The following is a 23,673-nucleotide window of genomic DNA, read 5'->3' as shown; positions in this document are numbered from 1 at the left end:
AACCCGGGTCCCTGGCACTGTGAGACAGCAGTGTTAACCCGGGTCCCTGGCTCTGTGAGACAGCAGTGTTAACCCGGGTCCCTGGCTCTGTGAGACAGCAGTGTTAACCCGGGTCCCTGGCACTGTGAAACAGCAGTGTTAACCTGGGTCCCAGGCACTGTGAGACAGCAGTGTTAACCCGGGTCACTGGTGTTTTGTTATGTTTCCTTTATAACATAAGCGGCTTCCTTGTGTTGCATTTGTCAAGGAAGGTCGAGACGTGTAAATAACTTCAACTCATTTATTTACACTATGTACACTTTTATAACTTGAGTTCGACACTACTGCTAATCCTATTGTAGCTACCTAAACTGACTAACCAGCTGCTGTCTTCCACGTGGTGGGTGTGATAATGAATCAACCCTGTGCCTCTCCTCACTGACTGTCTCCACTGGCCGAAGGGGGCTGATCATGTGTGTGGTGCCCTTTATGTATGGGTTGGTGTAATGCCCCTGTGGTCGTGTCACCTCCTTGTGTATCGTGAATGTCCATTGGTCGCCTCCCATGTGACCTATCTATTGGTTGAGTGTGTGTGTGTGATGTTTCTGGTGCTCCCTCTAGTGTCTGTTTAGCTTACATGTATTTACAGTGATGCACATCACCACATCCTCCCCTTTCTATATGTTCATATTTTCTGTGCACTTTAAGAAAAACTGAACAAAGAACAGGTAGAGAAGGTAAGGTATATACACGTCATGGGAACGGTGATTAAACAATAAGTCCAAATCATTCATGAGTCCAGAAACCATCAATCATCATGGTCAAATGTCTCTCTTGGTTATGAACGCCATCAACAGGAACCAAGAAGTAGTCGAATCACTGCGCTGTCCGCTTTGGAGTCTTTTTCTTTTTTTCTTTTTGTGTTTGTGGTGGTGATGTCGGATGGCATCTTGTAGTTGATAGGTCGCTGACATTGAAGAGGTACCATCAACAGTATCATTCGAGGTCATGGATGTGCCAGATGTTGAAGTCGGATGAGACAGCTGTTCTCTTTATATATTAACGATCTAGATGATTGGACTGGGGGCATTCTGGCTACGTTTGCCGATGATACAAAGATAGGTGGAGGGGCAGGTAGTATGGAGGGGGTGGGGAGGCTGCAGAAAGATTTAGACAGTTTAGGAGAGTGGTCCAAGAAATGGCTGATGAAATTCAACGTGGGCAAGTGCGAGGTCTTGCACTTTGGAAAAAAGAATAGAGGCGTGGACTATTTTCTAAACGGTGACAAAATTCATAATGCTGAAGTGCAAAGGGACTTGGGAGTCCTAGTCCAGGATTCTCTAAAGGTAAACTTGCAGGTTGAGTCTGTAATTAAGAAAGCAAATGCAATGTTGTCATTTATCTCAAGAGGCTTGGAATATAAAAGCAGGGATGTACTGCTGAAGCTTTATAAAGCATTAGTTAGGCCCCATTTAGAATACTGTGAGCAATTTTGGGCCCCACACCTCAGGAAGGACATACTGGCACTGGAGCGGGTCCAGCGGAGATTCACACGGATGATCCCAGGAATGGTAGGCCTAACATACGATGAACGTCTGAGGATCCTGGGATTATATTCATTGGAGTTTAGGAGGTTGAGGGGAGATCTAATAGAAACTTACAAGATAATGAATGGCTTAGATAGGGTGGATGTAGGGAAGTTGTTTCCATTCGCAGGGGAGACTAGGACCCGGGGGCACAGCCTTAGAATAAAAGGGAGTCACTTTAGAACAGAGATGAGGAGAAATTTCTTCAGCCAGAGAGTGGTGGGTCTGTGGAATTCATTGCCACAGAGGGCGGTGGAGGCCGGGACGTTGAGTGTCTTTAAGACAGAAGTTGATAAATTCTTGATTTCTCGAGGAATTAAGGGCTATGGAGAGAGAGCGGGTAAATGGAGTTGAAATCAGCCATGATTGAATGGTGGAGTGGACTCGATGGGCCGAATGGCCTTACTTCCGCTCCTATGTCTTATGGAGACTGTACATACTGGTTCTGGCCACGTGCTGTGCAGGAAGGGTGATCCTGCTGAGAACCGTTGAAGCTTGTCGATTTGGAGACAGAATTGCTGCTCGCATCAATGTCTGGTGATGGTGTGAAACTAGAACCTTGCATCTGATAGGAATATGCTGTCTGGCCAGGCTGGGGTGCAGCAAACCCTGGGCAGTGACTAAAGCATCCAGTCTGTAGTGCAGATTGCGCTGGCGGGAGTCCTCCTTCGGTCTTGATTCCATTAGTGGGCAATCCGTAGTGCTGGCCTGTTTGAGAATATGCTGCATAGACTGCTGGCTGCTGCAGGCCTGAATACTGGGTCTGTCCAGCATGAGCTGTCATTGGCTGCACTGCTGGTGTGGAAAAAAATGTGTGGATATAGCGGTGGTGAAAATTGGTGTATCCGTCTTGGACTGTAGCTGCTGCTTGTTATTGCTGACCCAACGTGATTGTCACGTGATCCATCTCCTGTCGTTGTGGCATCTGCTGTCACCCTGAGCGTGCCATCACTGAGGTTGCGACACTCCCTGTCTGGAGTAAAGTCCGGCTTACGTGAATCAGAGTCGGCATTTGGTTGCTCCCCAGCTGGAGTCTGGTCTGTTTTTTGTTGATGCAGTGTTAACCCGGGTCCCTGGCATTGTGAGACAGCAGTGTTAACCCAGGTCCCTGGCATTGTGAGACAGCAGTGTTAACCCGGGTCCCTGGCACTGTGAGACAGCAGTGTTAACCCGGGTCCCTGGCACTGTGAGGTAGCAGTGTTAACCCGGGTCCCTGGCACTGTGAGGTAGCAGTGTTAACCCGGGTCCCTGGCACTGTGAGACAGCAGTGTTAACCCGGGTCCCTGGCACTGTGAGACAGCAGTGTTAACCCGGGTCCCTGGCACTGTGAGACAGCAGTGTTAACCCGGGTCCCTGGCACTGTGAGACAGCAGTGTTAACCCGGGGCCCTGGCACTGTGAGACAGCAGTGTTAACCCGGGTCCCTGGCACTGTGAGACAGCAGTGTTAACCCGGGTCCCTGGCTCTGTGAGACAGCAGTGTTAACCCGGGTCCCTGGCACTGTGAGACAGCAGTGTTAACCCGGGTCCCTGGCACTGTGAGACAGCAGTGTTAACCCGGGATCCTGGCTCTGTGAGACAGCAGTGTTAACCCTGGTCCCTGGCTCTGTGAGACAGTAGTGTTAACCCGGGTCCCTGGCACTGTGAGACAGCAGTGTTAACCCGGGTCCCTGGCACTGTGAGACAGCAGTGTTAACCCAGGATCCTGGCTCTGTGAGACAGCAGTGTTAACCCGGGTCACTGGCTCTGTGAGGCAGCAGTGTTAACCCAGGTCCCTGGCACTGTGAGACAGCAGTGTTAACCCGGGTCCCTGGCACTGTGAGACAGCAGTGTTAACCCAGGTCCCTGGCACTGTGAGACAGCAGTGTTAACCCGGGTCCCTGGCACTGTGAGACAGCAGTGTTAACCCGGGTCCCTGGCACTGTGAGACAGCAGTGTTAACCCAGGATCCTGGCTCTGTGAGACAGCAGTGTTAACCCGGGTCACTGGCTCTGTGAGGCAGCAGTGTTAACCCAGGTCCCTGGCACTGTGAGACAGCAGTGTTAACCCGGGTCCCTGGCACTGTGAGACAGCAGTGTTAACCCAGGTCCCTGGCACTGTGAGACAGCAGTGTTAACCCGGGATCCTGGCTCTGTGAGACAGCAGTGTTAACCCGGGTCACTGGCTCTGTGAGGCAGCAGTGTTAACCCAGGTCCCTGGCACTGTGAGACAGCAGTGTTAACCCAGGTCCCTGGCACTGTGAGACAGCGGTATTAATCCGGGTCCCTGGCACTGTGAGACAGCAGTGTTAACCCAGGTCCCTGGCACTGTGAGACAGCAGTGTTAACCCGGGTCCCTGGCACTGTGAGACAGCAGTGTTAACCCAGGTCCCTGGCTCTGTGAGACAGCAGTGTTAACCCAGGTCCCTGGCACTGTGAGATAGCTGTGTTAACCCGGGTCCCTGGCACTGTGAGGCAGCAGTGTTAACCCAGGTCCCTGGCACTGTGAGACAGCAGTGTTAACCCAGGTCCAGCGCTCTGTGAGACAGCAGTGTTAACCCGGGTCCCTGGCACTGTGAGACAGCAGTGTTAACCCAGGTCCCTGGCACTGTGAGACAGCAGTGTTAACCCGGGTCCCTGGCTCTGTGAGACAGCAGTGTTAACCCGGGTCCCTGGCACTGTGAGACAGCAGTGTTAACCCGGGTCCCTGGCTCTGTGGGACAGCAGTGTTAACCTTGGTCCCTGGCACTGTGAGGTAGCAGTGTTAACCCGGGTCCCTGGCACTGAGGTAGCAGTGTTAACCCGGGTCCCTGGCTCTGTGGTACAGCAGTGTTAACCCGGGTCCCTGGCACTGTGAGACAGCAGTGTTAAGCCAGGTCTCTGGCTCTGTGAAACACCAGTGTTAACCCGGGTCCCGGGCTCTGTGAGACAGCAGTGTTAACCCGGGTCCCTGGCTCTGTGAGACAGCAGTGTTAACCCGGGTCCCTGGCACTGTGAGACAGCAGTGTTAACCCAGGTCCCTGGCACTGTGAGACAGCAGTGTTAACCCGGGTCCCTGGCTCTGTGAGACAGCAGTGTTAACCCGGGTCCCTGGCACTGTGAGACAGCAGTGTTAACCCGGGTCCCTGGCTCTGTGGGACAGCAGTGTTAACCTTGGTCCCTGGCACTGTGAGGTAGCAGTGTTAACCCGGGTCCCTGGCACTGTGAGGTAGCAGTGTTAACCCGGGTCCCTGGCTCTGTGGTACAGCAGTGTTAACCCGGGTCCCTGGCACTGTGAGACAGCAGTGTTAAGCCAGGTCTCTGGCTCTGTGAAACACCAGTGTTAACCCGGGTCCCGGGCTCTGTGAGACAGCAGTGTTAACCCAGGTCCCTGGCACTGTGAGTCAGCAGTGTTAACCCGGGTCCCTGGCTCTGTGAGACAGCAGTGTTAACCCGGGTCCCTGGCACTGTGAGTCAGCAGTGTTAACACGGGACCCTGGCACTGTGAGACAGCAGTGTTAACCCGGGTTCCTGGCTCTGTGAGACAGCTGTGTTAACCTGGGTCCCTTGCACTGTGAGACAGCAGTGTTAACCCGGGTCCCTGGCACTGTGAGACAGCAGTGTTAACCCGGGTCCCTGGCACTGTGAGACAGCAGTGTTAACCCAGGTCCCTGGCATTGTGAGACAGCAGTGTTAACCCGGGTCCATGGCTCTGTGAGACAGCAGTGTTAACCCGGGTCCCTGGCACTGTGAGACAGCAGTGTTAACCCAGGTCCCTGGCACTGTGAGTCAGCAGTGTTAACCCAGGTCCCTGGCACTGTGAGACAGCAGTGTTAACCCGGGTCCCTGGCACTGTGAGACAGCAGTGTTAACCCGGGTCCCTGGCTCTGTGAGACAGCAGTGTTAACCCGGGTCCCTGGCTCTGTGAGACAGCAGTGTTAACACGGGACCCTGGCACTGTGAGACAGCAGTGTTAACCCGGGTCCCTGGCACTGTGAGACAGCAGTGTTAACCCGGGTCCCTGGCACTGTGAGACAGCAGTGTTAACCCGGGTCCCTGGCTCTGTGAGACAGCAGTGTTAACCCGGGTCCCTGGCTCTGTGAGACAGCAGTGTTAACACGGGACCCTGGCACTGTGAGACAGCAGTGTTAACCCGGGTCCCTGGCACTGTGAGACAGCAGTGTTAACCCGGGTCCCTGGCTCTGTGAGACAGCAGTGTTAACACGGGACCCTGGCACTGTGAGACAGCAGTGTTAACCCGGGTCCCTGGCACTGTGAGACAGCAGTGTTAACCCGGGTCCCTGGCACTGTGAGACAGCAGTGTTAACCCGGGTCCCTGGCTCTGTGAGACAGCAGTGTTAACCCGGGTCCCTGGCTCTGTGAGACAGCAGTGTTAACACGGGACCCTGGCACTGTGAGACAGCAGTGTTAACCCGGGTCCCTGGCACTGTGAGACAGCAGTGTTAACCCGGGTCCCTGGCTCTGTGAGACAGCAGTGTTAACACGGGACCCTGGCACTGTGAGACAGCAGTGTTAACCCGGGTCCCTGGCACTGTGAGACAGCAGTGTTAACCCGGGTCCCTGGCTCTGTGAGACAGCAGTGTTAACCCGGGTCCCTGGCTCTGTGAGACAGCAGTGTTAACACGGGACCCTGGCACTGTGAGACAGCAGTGTTAACCCGGGTCCCTGGCACTGTGAGACAGCAGTGTTAACCCGGGTCCCTGGCTCTGTGAGACAGCAGTGTTAACACGGGACCCTGGCACTGTGAGACAGCAGTGTTAACCCGGGTCCCTGGCACTGTGAGACAGCAGTGTTAACCCGGGTCACTGGCACTGTGAGACAGCAGTGTTAACCCGGGTCACTGGCACTGTGAGACAGCAGTGTTAACCCAGGTCCCTGGCACTGTGAGTCAGCAGTGTTAACCCGGGTCCCTGGCTCTGTGAGACAGCAGTGTTAACCCGGGTCCCTGGCTCTGTGAGACAGCAGTGTTAACACGGGACCCTGGCACTGTGAGACAGCAGTGTTAACCCGGGTCCCTGGCACTGTGAGACAGCAGTGTTAACCCGGGTCCCTGGCTCTGTGAGACAGCAGTGTTAACACGGGACCCTGGCACTGTGAGACAGCAGTGTTAACCCGGGTCCCTGGCACTGTGAGACAGCAGTGTTAACCCGGGTCACTGGCACTGTGAGACAGCAGTGTTAACCCGGGTCACTGGCACTGTGAGACAGCAGTATTAACCCGGGTCACTGGCACTGTGAGACAGCAGTATTAACCTGGGTCCCTGGCACTGTGAGACAGCAGTGTTAACCTGTGTCCCTGGCACTGTGAGACAGCAGTGTTAACCCGGGTCCCTGGCACTGTGAGACAGCAGTGTTAACCCGGGTCCCTGGCTCTGTGAGACAGCAGTGTTAACACGGGACCCTGGCACTGTGAGACAGCAGTGTTAACCCGGGTCCCTGGCACTGTGAGACAGCAGTGTTAACCCGGGTCCCTGGCACTGTGAGACAGCAGTGTTAACCCGGGTCCCTGGCACTGTGAGACAGCAGTGTTAACCCAGGTCCCGGGCTCTGTCAGACAGAAGTGTTAACCCGGATCCCTGGCACTGTGAGACAGCAGTGTTAACCCGGATCACTGGCACTGTGAGACAGCAATGTTAACCCGGGTCCTCGACCACACCGCCCCCTCGCCCACACCGCCCCATCGCCCATACCGCCCCCTCGCCCACACCGCCCCCTCGCCCACACCGCCCCCTCGCCCACACCGCCTCCTCGCCCACGCCGCCCCCTCGCCCATACCGCCTCCTCGCCCACACCGCCCCCTCGCCCACACCGCCTCCTCGCCCACACCGCCTCCTCGCCCAATCCGCCTCCTCGCCCAATCCGCCCCCTCGACCACACCGCCCCCTCGCCCACACCGCCCCCTCGCCCACACCGCCCCCTCGCCCACACCGCCCCCTCGACCACACCGCCCCCTCGACCACACCGCCCCCTCGACCACACCGCCCCCTCGCCCACACCGCCCCATCGCCCACACCGCCCCCTCGCCCACACCGCCCCCTCGACCACACCGCCCCCTGGCCCACACCGCCCCCTGGCCCACACCGCCCCCTGGCCCACACCGCCCCCTGGACCACACCGCCCCCTCGCCCACACCGCCCCCTCGCCCACACCGCCCCCTCGCCCACACCGCCCCCTCGCCCACACCGCCCCCTCGCCCACACCGCCCCCTCGCCCACACCGCCCCCTCGCCCACACCGCCCCCTCGCCCACACCGCCCCCTCGCCCACACCGCCCCCTCGCCCAATCCGCCCACACCGCCCCCTCGCCCAATCCGCCCCCTCGACCACACCGCCCCCCTCGCCCACACCGCCCCCTCGCCCACACCGCCCCCTCGCCCAATCCGCCCCCTCGACCACACCGCCCCGTCGCCCACACCGCCACCTCGCCCACACCGCCCCCTCGCCCACACCGCCCCCTCGCCCACACCGCCTCCTCGCCCACACCGCCCCCTCGCCCACACCGCCCCCTCGCCCACACCGCCCCCTCGCCCACACCGCCTCCTCGCCCACACCGCCCCCCTCGCCCACACCGCCCCCTCGACCACACCGCCCCGTCGCCCACACCGCCACCTCGCCCACACCGCCCCCTCGCCCACACCGCCCCCTCGCCCACACCGCCCCCTCACCCACACCGCCCCCTCGCCCACACCGCCTCCTCGCCCACACCGCCCCCTCGCCCACACCGCCCCCTCGCCCACACCGCCCCCTCGCCCATACCGCCTCCTCGCCCACACCGCCCCCTCGACCACACCGCCCCCTCGCCAATACCGCCCCCTCGCCCAATCCGCCCCCTCGACCACACCGCCCCCTCGACCACACCGCCCCCTCGCCCACACCGCCCCCTCGCCCACACCGCCCCCTCGCCAATACCGCCTCCTCGCCCACACCGCCCCCTCGACCACACCGCCCCCTCGCCCACACCGCCCCCTCGCCCACACCGCCCCCTCGCCCACACCGCCCCCTCGCCCACACCGCCCCCTCGCCCACACCGCCCCCCCGCCCAATCCGCCCCCTCGGCCACACCGCCCCCTCGCCCACACCGCCCCCTCGCTCAATCCGCCCCCTCGCACACACCGCCTCCTCGCCCACACCGCCTCCTCGCCCACACCGCCCTCTCGCCCACACCGCCTCCTCGCCCACACCGCCCCCTCGCCCACACCGCCCACTCGCCCACACCGCCCCCTCGACCACACCGCCCCCTCGACCACACCGCCCCCTCGACCACACCGCCCCCTCGCCCACACCGCCTCCTCGCCCACACCGCCCCCTCGCCCACACCGCCCACTCGCCCACACCGCCCCCTCGACCACACCGCCCCCTCGACCACACCGCCCCCTCGACCACACCGCCCCCTCGCCCACACCTCCCCCTCGCCCACACCGCCCCCTCGCCCACACCGCCCAATCCGCCCCCTCGCCCACACCGCCCCCTCGCCCACACCGCCCCCTCGACCACACCGCCCAATCCGCCCCCTCGCCCACACCGCCCCCTCGCCCACACCGCCCCCTCGACCACACCGCCCCCTCGCCCACACCGCCTCCTCGCCCACACCGCCCCCTCGCCCACACCGCCCCTCGCCCACACCGCCCCTCGCCCAATCCGCCCCCTCGACCACACCGCCCCCTCGCCCACACCGCCCCCTCGCCCACACCGCCCCCTCGCCCAATCCGCCCCCTCGACCACACAGCCTCCTCGCCCACACCGCCCCCTCGCCAATACCGCCCTGTGCCCACACCGCCCCCTCGCCCACACCGCCCCCTCGCCCACACCGCCCCTCGCCCACACCGCCCCCTCGCCCACACCGCCCCCTCGCCCACACCGCCCCCTCGCCCACACCGCCCCCTCGCCCACACCGCCCCCTCGCCCACACCGCCCCCTCGCCCACACCGCCCCCTCGCCCACACCGCCCCCTCGCCCACACCGCTCCCTCGCCCACACCGCCCCCTCGCCCACACCTCCCTCTCGCCCACACCGCCCCCTCGCCCACACCGCCCCCTCGCCCACACCGCCCTGTGCCCACACCGCCCCCTCGCCCATACAGCCCCCTCGCCCATACCGCCCCCTCGCCCACACCGCCCCCTCGCCCACACCGCCCCCTCGCCCACACCGCCCCCTCGCCCACACCGCCCCCTCGCCCACCCCCTCGCCCACACCGCCCCCTCGCCCACACCGTCCCCTCGCCCACACCGCCCTCGCCCACACCGCCCCCTCGCCCACACCGCCCCCTCGCCCACACCGCCCCCTCGCCCACACCGCCCCCTCGCCCACACCGCCCCCTCGCCCACACCGCCCCCTCGCCCACACCGCCCCCTCGCCCACACTGCCCCCTCGCCAATACCGCATCCTCGACCACACCGCCCCCTCGCCCACACCTCCCCCTCGCCCACACCGCCCCCTCGCCCACACCTCCCCCTCGCCCACACAGCCCCCTCGCCCACACAGCCCCCTCGCCCACACCGCCCAATCCGCCCCCTCGCCCACACCGCCCCCTCGCCCACACCGCCCCCTCGCCCACACCGCCCCCTCGTCCAATCCGCCCCCTCGCCCACTCCGCCCCCTCGCCCACACCGCCCCCTCGACCACACCGCCCCCTCGCCCTCACCGCCCCCTCGCCCACACCGCCCCCTCGCCCACACCGCCTCCTCGCCCACACCGCCCCCTCACCCACACCGCCCCCTCGCCCACACCGCCCCCTCGCCCACACCGCCCCCTCGCCCAATCCGCCCCCTCGACCACACCGCCCCCTCGCCCACACCGCCCCCTCGCCAATACTGCCCTGTGCCCACACCGCCCCCTCGCCCACACCGCCCCCTCGCCCACACCGCCCCCACCGCCCCCTCGCCCACACCGCCCTCGCCCACACCGCCCCCTCGACCACACCGCCCCCTCGACCACACCGCCCCCTCGCCCAATCCGCCCCCTCGCCCACACCGCCCCCTCGCCCACACCGCCCCCTCGCCAATACCGCCCTGTGCCCACACCGCCCCCTCGCCCACACCGCCCCCTCGCCCACACCGCCCCCTCGCCCACACCGCCCCCTCGCCCACACCGCCCCCCTCGCCCACACCGCCCCCTCGCCCACACCGCCCCCTCGCCCACACCGCCCCCTCGCCCACACCGCCCCCTCGCCCACACCGCCCCCTCGCCCACACCGCCCCCTCGCCCACACCGCCCCCTCGCCCACACCGCCCCCTCGCCCACACCGCCCCCTCGCCCACACCGCCCCCTCGCCCACACCGCCCCCACCGCTCCCTCGCCCATACCACCCCGTGCCCACTCCGCCCCTCTTTGCTTTTTGCTATTTAATTGATGGAAAATGCTCAGTGCTCTGAATCACTGTGGTTTATGAAGTCTCTATATGTAAATACCAATTTTTTGCTTGGAAAAAGGTAATTGTGGCAAAATGAGCTTCAAAGGATAGATTTTATTTTGAACACTACAAAAATAGTTTGATTGTGTTTCGTCCAAACCCCTCAATCAGTTGGAATTGTAGAATGAGAGCAGGGGCTGTGACTGGGTCAATTTACCAGACAGTGTTTCCCAGATTGTTGTTGCAGGAGGCCAATCGTCCCATTGAGTGTGTGCTGGCCCTCAGTCAGTCACCAGGTAGTGGTCTGATGGCACCTCGTTGGCTTTGATGACTTTAAGTGGGCGGCAGATGGCATTTCTCACCCTCTCTCGGTTATTGTGCAGCATCTGGTTGATGGCGTATTCATTCTCCGCACCGATATCAGTCAGACGCAGGTCAAACTCCATTAGAGTCTTGTTCATTGTCATTCCCTCTTGTAGCTGCTTCCCAGCTTCCTGAACAAACACAAGAGGAAAGCTTAGTGGAGCGGAGAGAAACAGAGAGACGACAGAGATCTAAGACACAACAGAATCACACAGAGAGATTGAGAGTGAGAAGAGAATTGGTGGAGAGAAGGGTTGAGAAAGACAGAGGATCTCAACAGAAGAGACTGACTGTATCTTCAGATTCAGGAAAGTAAGAAGCAGGAATGGGTCGCCAATAACAGACTGATTCCCGTCCATTTCACACACCATCAGCACTTGGAAATATATCCTCAATGTGGCGGAGTCAAAAACTTAAACCTCGATAACAGCAAAGAAAGCACCTCTAGCAAATAGACACAGCGGTTCCAGAAGAAGCTCACCAGCCCGCTCTCAAGGGCAATGACTGACGGGTAATAAATGCCCATTAGGAAGGGGTATAAACCAAAGTCAAAGTCCCTCCGGGTAGAGACATGTTACTGAGGATGCAGCATTCGGTCTGCTTTTTGGCCACACAAGACTGTAAGGTACCATGAGACTAGCTCTCTCTCGGAGCGGCATTCATTAAATGAGCTGTTCTGGTGAGGAAGGTGTCAAGCTTCTTAAATATTGTTGGAGCTGCACCCATGCAGTATTCCCTCACACCATCAGCTTGAGATTTACGAATGGTGGTTAGCACTGTTGCTTCACAGCGCCTGGTTCGATTCCCGGCTTGGGTCACTGTCTGTGCGGAGTCTGCATGTCCTCCCCGTGTGTGCGTGGGTTTCCTCCGGGTGCCCCGGTTTCCTCCCACAGTCCAAAGACGAGCAGGTTAGGTGGATTGGCCATGATAAATTGCAGCGTAGTGTCCAAAGGTTAGGTGGGGTTACTGGGTTATGGGGAGAGGGTGGAGGTGTGGGCTTAAGTAGGGTGCTCTTTCAAGGGCTGGTCTAGGCTCAATGGGCTGAATGGGCTGAATGGCGTCCTGCACTGTAAATTCTATGATTCTATGGTGGAGAGACTTTCAGAAGGCTGAGGATGTGCTGTTCTTCATACAGTGCCCAGCCATCAGCCTGCGCTTGTGGTTATAATGTTGATGGAGCTGGTCCTGTTAAATGTCATTCAGTGGGAATTCTCAGGAGCTCTGGACGCTTCAGTGAAGGGTGAAAGCTATTACAGGATAGATAGGAGTGTTTTAAATTCATTCACAGGATGGGGAGGCAGTGGCGTAGTGGTATTGTCGCTGGACTAGTAATCTAGACACTCAGGTTAATGCTCTGGGACCTGGGTTCGAACCCCACCACGGCAGGTGGTCTGGCAGGCATGTGACTCCAGACCCAGAGCAATGTGGTTGATTCTTAACCCCTCCCCCCGTCAAAGGGCAACTAGGGCCTGGCAATAAATGCTGGCACAGTCTGCAATGCCCATGTTCCATGAACAAATAAAAATGTGGACCATTCTTTAAAGATAGTCAGCATGGCTTTGAGAGGGGCAGGTCATGCCTCACAAGCCTCATTGAATTCTTTGAGGATGCGACGAGACACATTGATGAAGGTCGGGCAGTGGATGTGGTGTATATGGATTTCAGTAAGGCATTCGATAAGGTTCCCCATGGTAGGCTCATTCAGAAAGTTAGGGAGCATGGGATACAGGGAAATTTGGCTGTCTGGATACAGAATTGGCTGGCCGAAAGAAGACAGCGAGTGGTAGTGGATGGAAAGTATTACGCCTGGAGATCGGTGACCTGTGATGTCCCGCTCTGGGTCATTCTGGGACCTCTGCTCTTTGTGTTTTTTATAAATGACTTAGATGAGGAAGTGGAAGGGTGGGTTAGTAAGTTTGCCGATGACACGAAGGTTGGTGGAGTTGTAGATAGTGTCGAGGCATCTTGCAGGTTACTAGAGGGCATTGACAGGATGCAGAGCTGGGCTGAGAAGTGGCAGATGGAGTTCAACATTGATAAATGTGAAGTGATTCATTTTGGAAGGTCGAATGTGAATGCTGAATACAGGGTTAAAGGCAGGATTCTTGGAAGTGTGGAAGGACAGAGGGATCTTGGCGTCCAAGTACATAAATCCCTCAAAGTTGCCACCCAGGTTGATAGGGTTGTTAAGAAGGTGTATGGTGTGTTAGCTTTCATTAACAGGGGGATTGAGTTTAAGAGCTATGAGGTTTTACTGCAGCTTTATAAAACCCTGGTTAGACCACACTTGGAATATTGTGTCCAGTTCTGGTCGCCCCATTATAGGAAGGATGTGGATGCTTTGGAGAGGGTGCAGAGGAGATTAACCAGGATGTTGCCTGGACTGGAGGGCATGTCTTATGAAGAAAGATTGAGGGAGCTCGGGCTTCTCTCACTGGAGCGAAGAAGGCAGAGAGGTGACTTGATAGAGGTGTACAAGGTGATGAGAGGCATGGATAGAGTGGATAGCCAGAGACTTTTCCCCAGGGCTGGAAATGGCTGTCACGAGGGGACATAATTATAAGGTGATTGGAGGAAGGTAGAGGGGAGATGTCAGAGGGTAGGGACAGAGATGTCCCTCATGACTCTGGGTCACACGCTGTGTCTGAACTGGGTCACACGCTGTGTCTGAACAGGGTCACACGCTGTGTCTGAACTGGGTCACACGCTGTCTCTGAACTGGGCCACACGCTGTGTCTGAACTGGGCCACACGCTGTGTCTGAACTGGGCCACACGCTGTGTCTGAACAGGGTCACACGCTGTGTCTGAACTGGGTCACACGCTGTCTCTGAACTGGGCCACACGCTGTGTCTGAACTGGGCCACACGCTGTGTCTGAACTGGGCCACACGCTGTGTCTGAACTGGGCCACACGCTGTGTCTGAACTGGGCCACACGCTGTGCCTGAACTGGGCCACACGCTGTGCCTGAACTGGGCCACACGCTGTGTCTGAACTGGGTCACACGCTGTGTCTGAACTGGGCCACACGCTGTGTCTGAACTGGGCCACACGCTGCGTCTGAACTGGGCCACACGCTGCGTCTGAACTGGGCCACACGCTGTGTCTGAACTGGGCCACACGCTGTGTCTGAACTGGGCCACACGCTGTGTCTGAACTGGGCCACACGCTGTGTCTGAACTGGGCCACACGCTGTGTCTGAACTGGGCCACACGCTGTGCCTGAACTGGGCCACACGCTGTGTCTGAACTGGGCCACACGCTGTGTCTGAACTGGGCCACACGCTGTGTCTGAACTGGGCCACACGCTGTGTCTGAACTGGGCCACACGCTGTGTCTGAACTGGGCCACACGCTGTGCCTGAACTGGGCCACACGCTGTGTCTGAACTGGGCCACACGCTGTGTCTGAACTGGGCCACACGCTGCGTCTGAACTGGGCCACACGCTGCGTCTGAACTGGGCCACACGCTGTGCCTGAACTGGGCCACACGCTGTGCCTGAACTGGGCCACACGCTGTGTCTGAACTGGGCCACACGCTGTGTCTGAACTGGGCCACACGCTGTGTCTGAACTGGGCCACACGCTGTGTCTGAACTGGGCCACACGCTGTGTCTGAACTGGGCCACACGCTGTGCCTGAACTGGGCCACACGCTGTGTCTGAACTGGGCCACACGCTGTGCCTGAACTGGGCCACACGCTGTGTCTGAACTGGGCCACACGCTGTGCCTGAACTGGGCCACACGCTGTGTCTGAACTGGGCCACACGCTGTGTCTGAACTGGGCCACACGCTGTGTCTGAACTGGGCCACACGCTGTGTCTGAACTGGGCCACACGCTGTCTCTGAACTGGGCCACACGCTGTGTCTGAACTGGGTCACACGCTGTGTCTGAACTGGGTCACACGCTGTGTCTGAACTGGGCCACACGCTGCGTCTGAACTGGGCCACACGCTGCGTCTGAACTGGGCCACACGCTGTGTCTGAACTGGGCCACACGCTGCGTCTGAACTGGGTCACACGCTGTGTCTGAACTGGGCCACACGCTGTGTCTGAACTGGGTCACACGCTGTGTCTGAACTGGGCCACACGCTGCGTCTGAACTGGGCCACACGCTGTGCCTGAACTGGGCCACACGCTGTGTCTGAACTGGGTCACACGCTGTGTCTGAACTGGGTCACACGCTGTGTCTGAACTGGGCCACACGCTGTGTCTGAACTGGGCCACACTCTGTGTGTGATACAGAGTAAAGCTCCCTCTACACTGTCCCCATCAAACACTCCCAGGACAGGTACAGCACAGGGTTAGATACAGAGTAAAGCTCCCTCTACACTGTCCCCATCAAACACTCCCAGGACAGGTACAGCACGGGGTTAGATACTGAGTAAAGCTCCCTCTACACTGTCCCCATCAAACACTCCCAGGACAGGTACAGCACGGGGTTAGATACAGAGTAAAGCTCCCTCTCCATGTCCCCATCAAACACTCCCAGGAAGGGACAGCACGGGGTTAGATACAGAGTAAAGCTGCCTCTACACTGTCCCCATCAAACACTCCCAGGACAGGTACAGCACGGGGTTAGATACAGAGTAAAGCTCCCTCTACACTGTCCTCATCAAACACTCCCAGGACAGGGACAGCACTGGGTTAGATGCAGAGTAAAGCTCCCTCTACAGTGTCCCCATCAAACACTCCCAGGACAGGGACAGCACGGGCTTAGATACAGAGTAAAGCTCCCTCTACACTGTCCCCATCAAACACTCCCAGGACAGGGACAGCACGGGGTTAGATACAGAGTAAAGCTCCCTCTACACTGTCCCCATCAAACACTCCCAGGATTGATACAGCACGGGGTTAGATACAGAGTAAAGCTCCCTCTACACTGTCCCCATCAAACACTCCCAGGACAGGGACAGCACGGGGTTAGATACAGAGTAAAGCTCCCTCTACACTGTCCTCATCAAACACTCCCAGGACAGATACAGCATGGAGTTAGATACAGAGTAAAGCTGCCTCTACACTGTCCCCATCAAACACTCCCAGGACAGGTACAGCACGGGGTTAGATACAGAGTAAAGCTCCCTCTACACTGTCACCATCAAACACTCCCAGGACAGGTACAGCACAGGATTAGATACAGAGTAAAGCTCCCTCTACACTGTCCCCATCAAACACTCCCAGGACAGGTACAGCACAGGATTAGATACAGAGTAAAGCTCCCTCTACACTATCCCCATCAAACACTCCCAGGACACGTACAGCACTGGGCTAGATACAGAGTAAAGCTCCCTCTGCACTGTCCCCATCAAACACTCCCAGGACAGATACAGCATGGAGTTAGATACAGAGTAAAGCTCCCTCTACACTGTCCCCATCAAACACTCCCAGGACACGTACAGCACTGGGCTAGATACAGAGTAAAGCTCCCTCTACACTGTCACCATCAAACACTCCCAGGACACGTACAGCACTGGGTTAGATACAGAGTAAAGCTCCCTCTACACTGTCACCATCAAACACTCCCAAGACAGGTACAGCACGGGGTTTAAAAAAAATAATTTATGGGATGTGGGCGTTGCTGGTTAGGCCAACATTTTACCAGACTGTCCCCACTGTTACCGGACTCCTAAATGACCCTCTTATGGACTGACCTCACTAACACTACACCCCTGTATGCTTCATCCGATGCCAGTGCTTATGTCGTTACATTGTGTACCTTGTGTTGCCCTATTATGTATTTTCTTTTATTCCCTTTTCTTCTCATGTACTTAATGATCTGTTGAGCTGCTCGCAGAAAAATACTTTTCAATGTACCTCGGTACACGTGACAATAAACAAATCCAATCCAATCCAATCCCATCTGTGGCCCGCTTGATTGCTCCCCTTCCACAACATAGACTGCTGGAAATTGTCACGGTTCCTTCGCCAGCACCTTCCCCCCCACGATCACTGGCATCCAGAAGGACAAGAGCAGCAGATACCTGGGAACCCCACCACCTGGAGGTTCCCGTCCAAGTCACTCACCACCCCGACTTGGAAACACATCTGTTTTTTTAAATTTAGAGATGGAAAGAGTTCTATTGGTTCCTTGACACTATTAAATGGTCCCTTTTTGGACAGAGTGTGCGTAGTGGCTTTGGGTAAAAACATACCTGTGTTCAGTTGTGATAGTCCAGAAATTACACTGGACAAATAGCTGCAGGAATGAAGGGTGGTGACTGGAAGGGATTACAGGATAAATTCGAGAAAGAGTCAATGGTTTCAGGAGAAGGTAGAGGGAGAAGGAGTGAAAGAATGAAGACCCTGCCAGAAACCCGGAGTGGTGAATAGGTACCTCGGAGTTTGGTTTATATACATTACTCTAATGGATAACAACCGTTGCTGTACCTCACACATCACCTGCTCATACTGACCGGGCCTAAATTATTACAGGAAAGATCAATGGACTTCAGGTTGCGGTTCTTCATCAGTAGTTCAGAGAAGACCACTGCCACAGGCTCCGTCAGCTCATTGCTCGACAGGTTGATATCTTCCACTGAGGATTTCATAAGAGCTCGGCCCAAGACCTCTCCCCCGTCATCCCCGATTTGATTGAGGCGGAAGTTGATGGATTTGAGGGTTGAAAAGCGCCTGACTTTGTAGGAGAGAGCTTTGGCCCCGTGAGCCGAGATACGATTGTTGCACAGGTTCACCTTCTCCAGGTTTGTCTTGTGTAGAAGTTTGGCCACGACCTTCGCCCCGTTGTCCATGATCATGTTGTGTGACAGGTCGAGTTCTTTCAGCGAGGGATGGTTCAGCATGTACTTCACCAGCACTCGTAACTTCTCATCATCAATCCTGTTTCGAGGGAGTCGGACCACCTTCAAGGTCTTGCAGGAGTGGATGGCCCTTGCAAGGGAGAAGCAATCTCGGTAGGTGAACTGGAAGATATTCCATTCGAAATTCATCCCGCAGTCTTTGACCCCGTACGTCACGTTCAGCTCTTCGAGGTGGATGAGTTTGCTCAGCAAGATGCTGAAGTCAAAGTGATCAACTGACGGCCCATTTCCATCACTATCACTGCCACCATCTGAAGAGCTATCGTCTAATGTCTCAGGGGATTGTTTGACAGGAGGAAGGAGCTGGGCAATGTCTAACGTCTTCACATAGTTTTTACAGAGGGGGACCAGTTCCAGGACCACCTTTACATCGGTGGTGTCCGGGACAAAGAATTCAATGATGTTCTTTAGCAGTCGTTCAAAGAACATCCTCTTCCAGCTCCCCCCGTAATGGGAGGTGTCGCAAACCTCCCAGCATTCAAGGCAGCACCTTTTCCAATAGTCTTCATCGCTGACCAGATTGGCTGTCACTTGCAGTGGGATATTGGTGGAGATCTTTGACAACACCTTGCGTTTGTGCTTCTCCAGGAGTTGGTTCAAACGGGGATGTTCTGTGGTGTGAAAAGAGGGCACAGGGGGAGGTGAGTGAATCAGCAGCATTTTCTCCAGCCACTGTGTGCACATTACTCCTCATTCAAATCAACTGATCATTTCAAAGACTCATCAAATGGCACAGCACAGCAAGTGGTCACCCCATCAGGCCTGGGCCAGCACAGTGAAAGAATTAATCCCACTCCCTGCTCTTTCCACAGAGCAATTCTAGATTATTCCCCTTCCAGTGTTTATCCAATTCCATTTGGGACATTCCCATTGAATCAGCTCCCACTACCTTCTGAGGCAGTGCACTCCAGATCAGCAGTATTCACTCGCCCCTAGCAAACGACCCAGCGACTCCCGCTGGCCAGAAACATGCTGCTGGGAGATGGGAGGATCCACCCTATGTCTGATCTGTAACCTCATTCCATATACCCACTTTCCCCCATATCCCTCAATACCTTAAACTAACACAAACCTACCAATCTCCGGTTTAAAAATAACAACTGCTCTTTATTTGATTGCAAAACTTCCTCCTCCCTTTGTGTGTCCAAGTGTTGCCTAATTTCACTCCTGGAAGCTCTGCTTCTAATATTTAGACCATGTTCCCTAGTCTGAAACTCCCCAACCAGATGAAATAGTTTCAATCTACCTTTAATATCTTAAAAACTTGATCAGATCATCCCTTAACTTCGCACTGCTGCCTCACGGCGCCGAGGTCCCAGGTTCGATCCCGGCCCCGGGTCACTGTCCGTGTGGAGTTTGCACATTCTCCCCGTGTCTGCATGGGTCTCGCCCCACAACCCAAAGGTGTGCAAGCGAGGCGGATTGGCCACGCTAAGAACATAAGAACTAGGAGCAGGAGTCGGCCATCTGGCCCCGTGAGCCTGCTCCATCATTCAATGAGTTAGGGGCTGGTTTAGCACAGGGCTAAATCTCTGGCTTTGAAAACAGACCAAGGCAGGCCAGCAGCACGGTTCAATTCCCGGACCAGCCTCCCCGAACAGGCACCGGAATGTGGCGACTAGGGGCTTTTCACAGTAACTTCAATTGAAGCCTACTTGTGACAATAAGCGATTTTCATTTCATTTCATTTCATGGCTGATCTTTTGTGGACTCAGCTCCACTTTCCGGCCCGAACACCATAACCCTTAATCCCTTTATTCTTCAAAAAACTATCTATCTTTATCTTAAAAATATTTAATGAAGGAGCCTCCACTGCTTCACTGGGCAAGGAATTCCATAGATTCACAACCCTTTGGGTGAAGAAGTTCCTCCTACACTCCGTCCTAAATCTACCTCCCCTTATTTTGAGGCTATGCCCCCTAGTTCTGCTTTCACCCGCCAGTGGAAACAACCTGCCCGCATCTATCCTACCTATTCCCTTCATAATTTTATATGTTTGTATAAGATCCCCCCTCATCCTTCTAAATTCCAACGAGTACAGCACGGGGTTAGATACAGAGTAAAGCTCCCTCTACACTGTCCCCATCAAACACTCCCAGGACAGATACAGCATGGAGTTAGATACAGAGTAAAGCTCCCTCTACACTGTCCCCATCAAACACGCCCAGGACAGGGACAGCACGGGGTTAGATACAGAGTAAAGCTCCCTCTACACTGTCCCCATAAAACACTCCCAGGACAGGTACAGCACGGGGTTAGATACAGAGTAAAGCTCCCTATACACTGTCCTCATAAAACACTCCTAGGACAGGTACAGTACGGGGTTAGATACAGAGTAAAGCTCCCTCTACACTGCCCCCATCAAACACTCCCAGGACAGGTACAGCACGGGCTTAGATACAGAGTAAAGCTCCCTCTACACTGTCCCCATAAAACACTCCCAGGACAGGTACAGTACGGGGTTAGATACAGAGTAAAGCTCCATCTACACTGTCCCCATCAAACACTCCCAGGACAGGTACAGCACGGGGTTAGATACAGAGTAAAGCTCCATCTACACTGTCCCCATCAAACATTCCCAGGACAGGTACAGCACAGGGTTAGATACAGAGTAAAGCTCCCTCTACACTGTCCCCATCAAACATTCCCAGGACAGGTACAGCTAGGGGTTTAAAAAAAATAATTTATGGGATGCGGGCGTTGCTGGTTAGGCCAACATTTATTGCCCATCTGTGGCCCGCTTGATTGCTCCCCTTCCACAACATCGACTGCAGGAAATTGTCACGGTTCCTTCGCCAGCACCTTCCCCCCCACGATCACTGGCATCCAGAAGGACAAGAGCAGCAGATACCTGGAAACCCCACCACCTGGAGGTTCCCCTCCAAGTCACTCACCACCCCGACTTGGAAACACATTTTTTTAAAATTTAGAGATGGAAAGAGTTTTATTGGCTCCTTGACACTATTAAAGGACCCTTTTTGGACATGGACTGCAGCTCCAAAACATGGTTTTGTGAAACAAAAATTGCATTTGACAAATTTATTAGAGATTTTCGAGGATGCAATAAGATAGGAAACAGGATTTGGATTTCCAAATACATTTGATGAGGTGTCTGATGAAAGGTTACAGCACAATGATAGTCCTCCCGAGGTTGCTGTTTGTGTTTCAGTGTCTCCCAATCTTTATTTGAGGACAGATGTGGTTGGTGTGCGGGAAGTCCTGTGAACCATGTACACATGTCCGAGGCTGACGGGATTTTGGCTGGGATTTGCGGACGTCATGTCAGAGATCCTGGATGGGAGGGCGACTCCAGAGATGGCAATATTGGGAGTGTTGGAAGATCCAGGAGCCCAGGGGTCCCTCAGGGGGGGGGGGGGGGGGGGGGAAAGAGAGGCGGGCGGTTTGGCCTTTCCTTCCCTGTCGGCCCGGAGACGGGATTTTGCTGGGATGGACTTCTTCAAGCTGAATTGACCGTCAGCAGGAGGGGGGGGGGGGGGGGCGAAGCATGGAAGTGATTGTCAGGGCAGGGAATCTAATGTATGGGGGTAGTTAGGGTTTAGGGCTGGGGGAAGTGGGGTGTGCTATTGTGGAGGTTGTGTGTGTCAGAACTCTGTTGTTTAAAATGTTACAATGTGAAAATTATAAATGCCTCAATGAAATATTTTCTGAAAAACAAAGTTCCAGTTGCAGCGCAAGGTAAGAGCTGGTGGTGTTGGGCTGAAGCGGGGCTGAATGGATGGGAAGTTGGCCAACCAGCAGGAAACAGAATCAGGATAATTGAGTCATATTCTGGTTGGGAAATTGTAACGAGTCAAGTGCCACATAATCAGTGCTGGGGTCTCACTATTTACAATCCAGGGAGAGAGTGTAAGGTAGTTACAGTGTCTGGGAATATGTAAAGAGGTAGGTATGTGATGCACGGTCAATGACCACTAAAGCGAGGTTGTAGTCCAACTGAAGGCTTTAATAAGCTAGATGTTTCCCCCAGCAGCTCAGGTACAGAATGAAGGCTGCTGGGGCGGCACGGGTTCTTATACCCCGCCTATCAGGGCGGAGCTACCATACAGCTTGACCAATAGAAAGCATACAGTTTCCACCAATGGTGCTTTAGCCTATCAGGTACCGTAATACCTATAATACCACATTCACCCCCTGTTAAAAAAAGAGTCCGGCGGGGGTGGTGGCCTGAAACTACAAAACATGGCAACATGGTATAATTAGTTATGGAGGTCCCGTAATATCTCCGTACAATGTTTAGTAACTATTTACAAGTCTGATAGCTATGTACATTTGATGGCGTATATTTACAGATTACAATTAAAATGAAGTAATCAGTCGATCGGGGCCCTGGTCGTCCTCTGTGATCGTCGGAGCTTCGGTGGCGACTCCAGGAGCGTGGCTTTGATCTCCATGGCAGCTTTGTCACCCCTAGATGGCGCTGGTGGGGAACAACGGTTGACCTGGGAAGGGAGCGCCTGCAGGGGGCGTCGGTGGGTGGGGGGGTCTAGACGGGGCCGGCAGAAGGACCGACCCTCCTGTAAGGTGCCCCGGTGAAGGGGAGGGTGGGACTGGCGGCTGGAATGTGCGTGGGGTTCCGGCGGGGGCCAGGTCCCGTAGGGAGACCGTATCTTGTCGGCCATCGGGGTACGCCACGTAGGTGTACTGGGGGTTAGCATGGAGCAGATGTACCCTCTCGACCAACGGGTCCGACATGTGTGCCCGCACGTGTTTTCGGAGCAGGATGGGTCCGTGTGCTGCCAGCCAAGTCAGGAGCGAGGTCCCAGAGGAGGACTTCCTGGGGAAGACAAGGAGACGTTCGTGAGGTGTCTGATTGGTGGTCGTACAAAGCAGTGACCGGATGGAGTGGAGGGCATCCGGGAGGACTTCTTGCCAGCGGGAGACAGGGAGGTTCCTGGACCGTAGGGCCAGTAGGACCGTCTTCCAGACCATTCCGTTCTCCCTCTCCACCTGTCTGTTACCCCAGGGGTTGTAACTGGTCGTCCTGCTCGAGGCGATGCCCTTGCTGAGCAGGAATTGACGCAGTTCGTCGCTCATAAAGGAGGACCCCCTATCACTGTGTATGTAAGCGGGGAACCCGAACAGTGCAAAGATGCTATGGAGGGCCTTGATGACGGTGGTTGCGGTCATGTCGGGGCAGGGGATGGCGAATGGGAACCGGGAGTACTCGTCAATCACGTTCAGGAAGTACGTGTTGCGGTCGGTGGAGGGGAGGGGGCCTTTGAAGTCCATGCTGAGGCGTTCAAAGGGACGGGAAGCCTTTATCAGGTGCGATTTGCACTCCGCGCAGATTTGGCAGTCCCTGGTGGCTGTCCTGACCTCCTCGATGGAGTAGGGCAGGTTGCGGGTCTTGACAAAATGCAAAAAGTGAGTGACCCCCGGGTGGCAGAGGTCCTCTTGGAGGGCTCGGAGGCGGTCCACTTGTGCGTTGGCACATGTGCCGCGGGACAGGGCGTCAGGAGGCTCGTTTAGCTTCCCGGGACGATACAAGGTCTCGTAGTTGTAGGTGGAGAGTTCTATCCTCCACCGTAAGATCTTGTCGTTTTTTATCTTGTCCCACTGTGCATTATCGAACATGAAAGTAGCCGACC

General features: G+C 56.4%; 1 protein-coding gene across 1 annotated transcript; it reads right to left on the bottom strand.

Annotated features, from left to right (window-relative positions):
* Positions 1-10,982: 10,982 nt before the first annotated feature.
* LOC140411532 (dynein regulatory complex subunit 5-like) lies at positions 10,983-18,748 on the bottom strand. The gene is made up of 2 exons (XM_072500619.1): positions 17,660-18,748; positions 10,983-11,382 (listed from the first exon to the last, which is right to left on the bottom strand). Exons 1-2 carry the CDS (start codon positions 18,746-18,748, stop codon positions 11,170-11,172), a joined length of 1,302 nt encoding a protein of 433 aa, XP_072356720.1. The 3' UTR covers positions 10,983-11,169.
* Positions 18,749-23,673: the final 4,925 nt, after the last annotated feature.

This window comes from Scyliorhinus torazame, chromosome 4 (genome assembly GCF_047496885.1).
Source record: "Scyliorhinus torazame isolate Kashiwa2021f chromosome 4, sScyTor2.1, whole genome shotgun sequence".
Lineage (NCBI taxonomy): Eukaryota > Metazoa > Chordata > Chondrichthyes > Carcharhiniformes > Scyliorhinidae > Scyliorhinus > Scyliorhinus torazame.
This window is presented reverse-complemented; position numbering and strand designations above follow the sequence as displayed.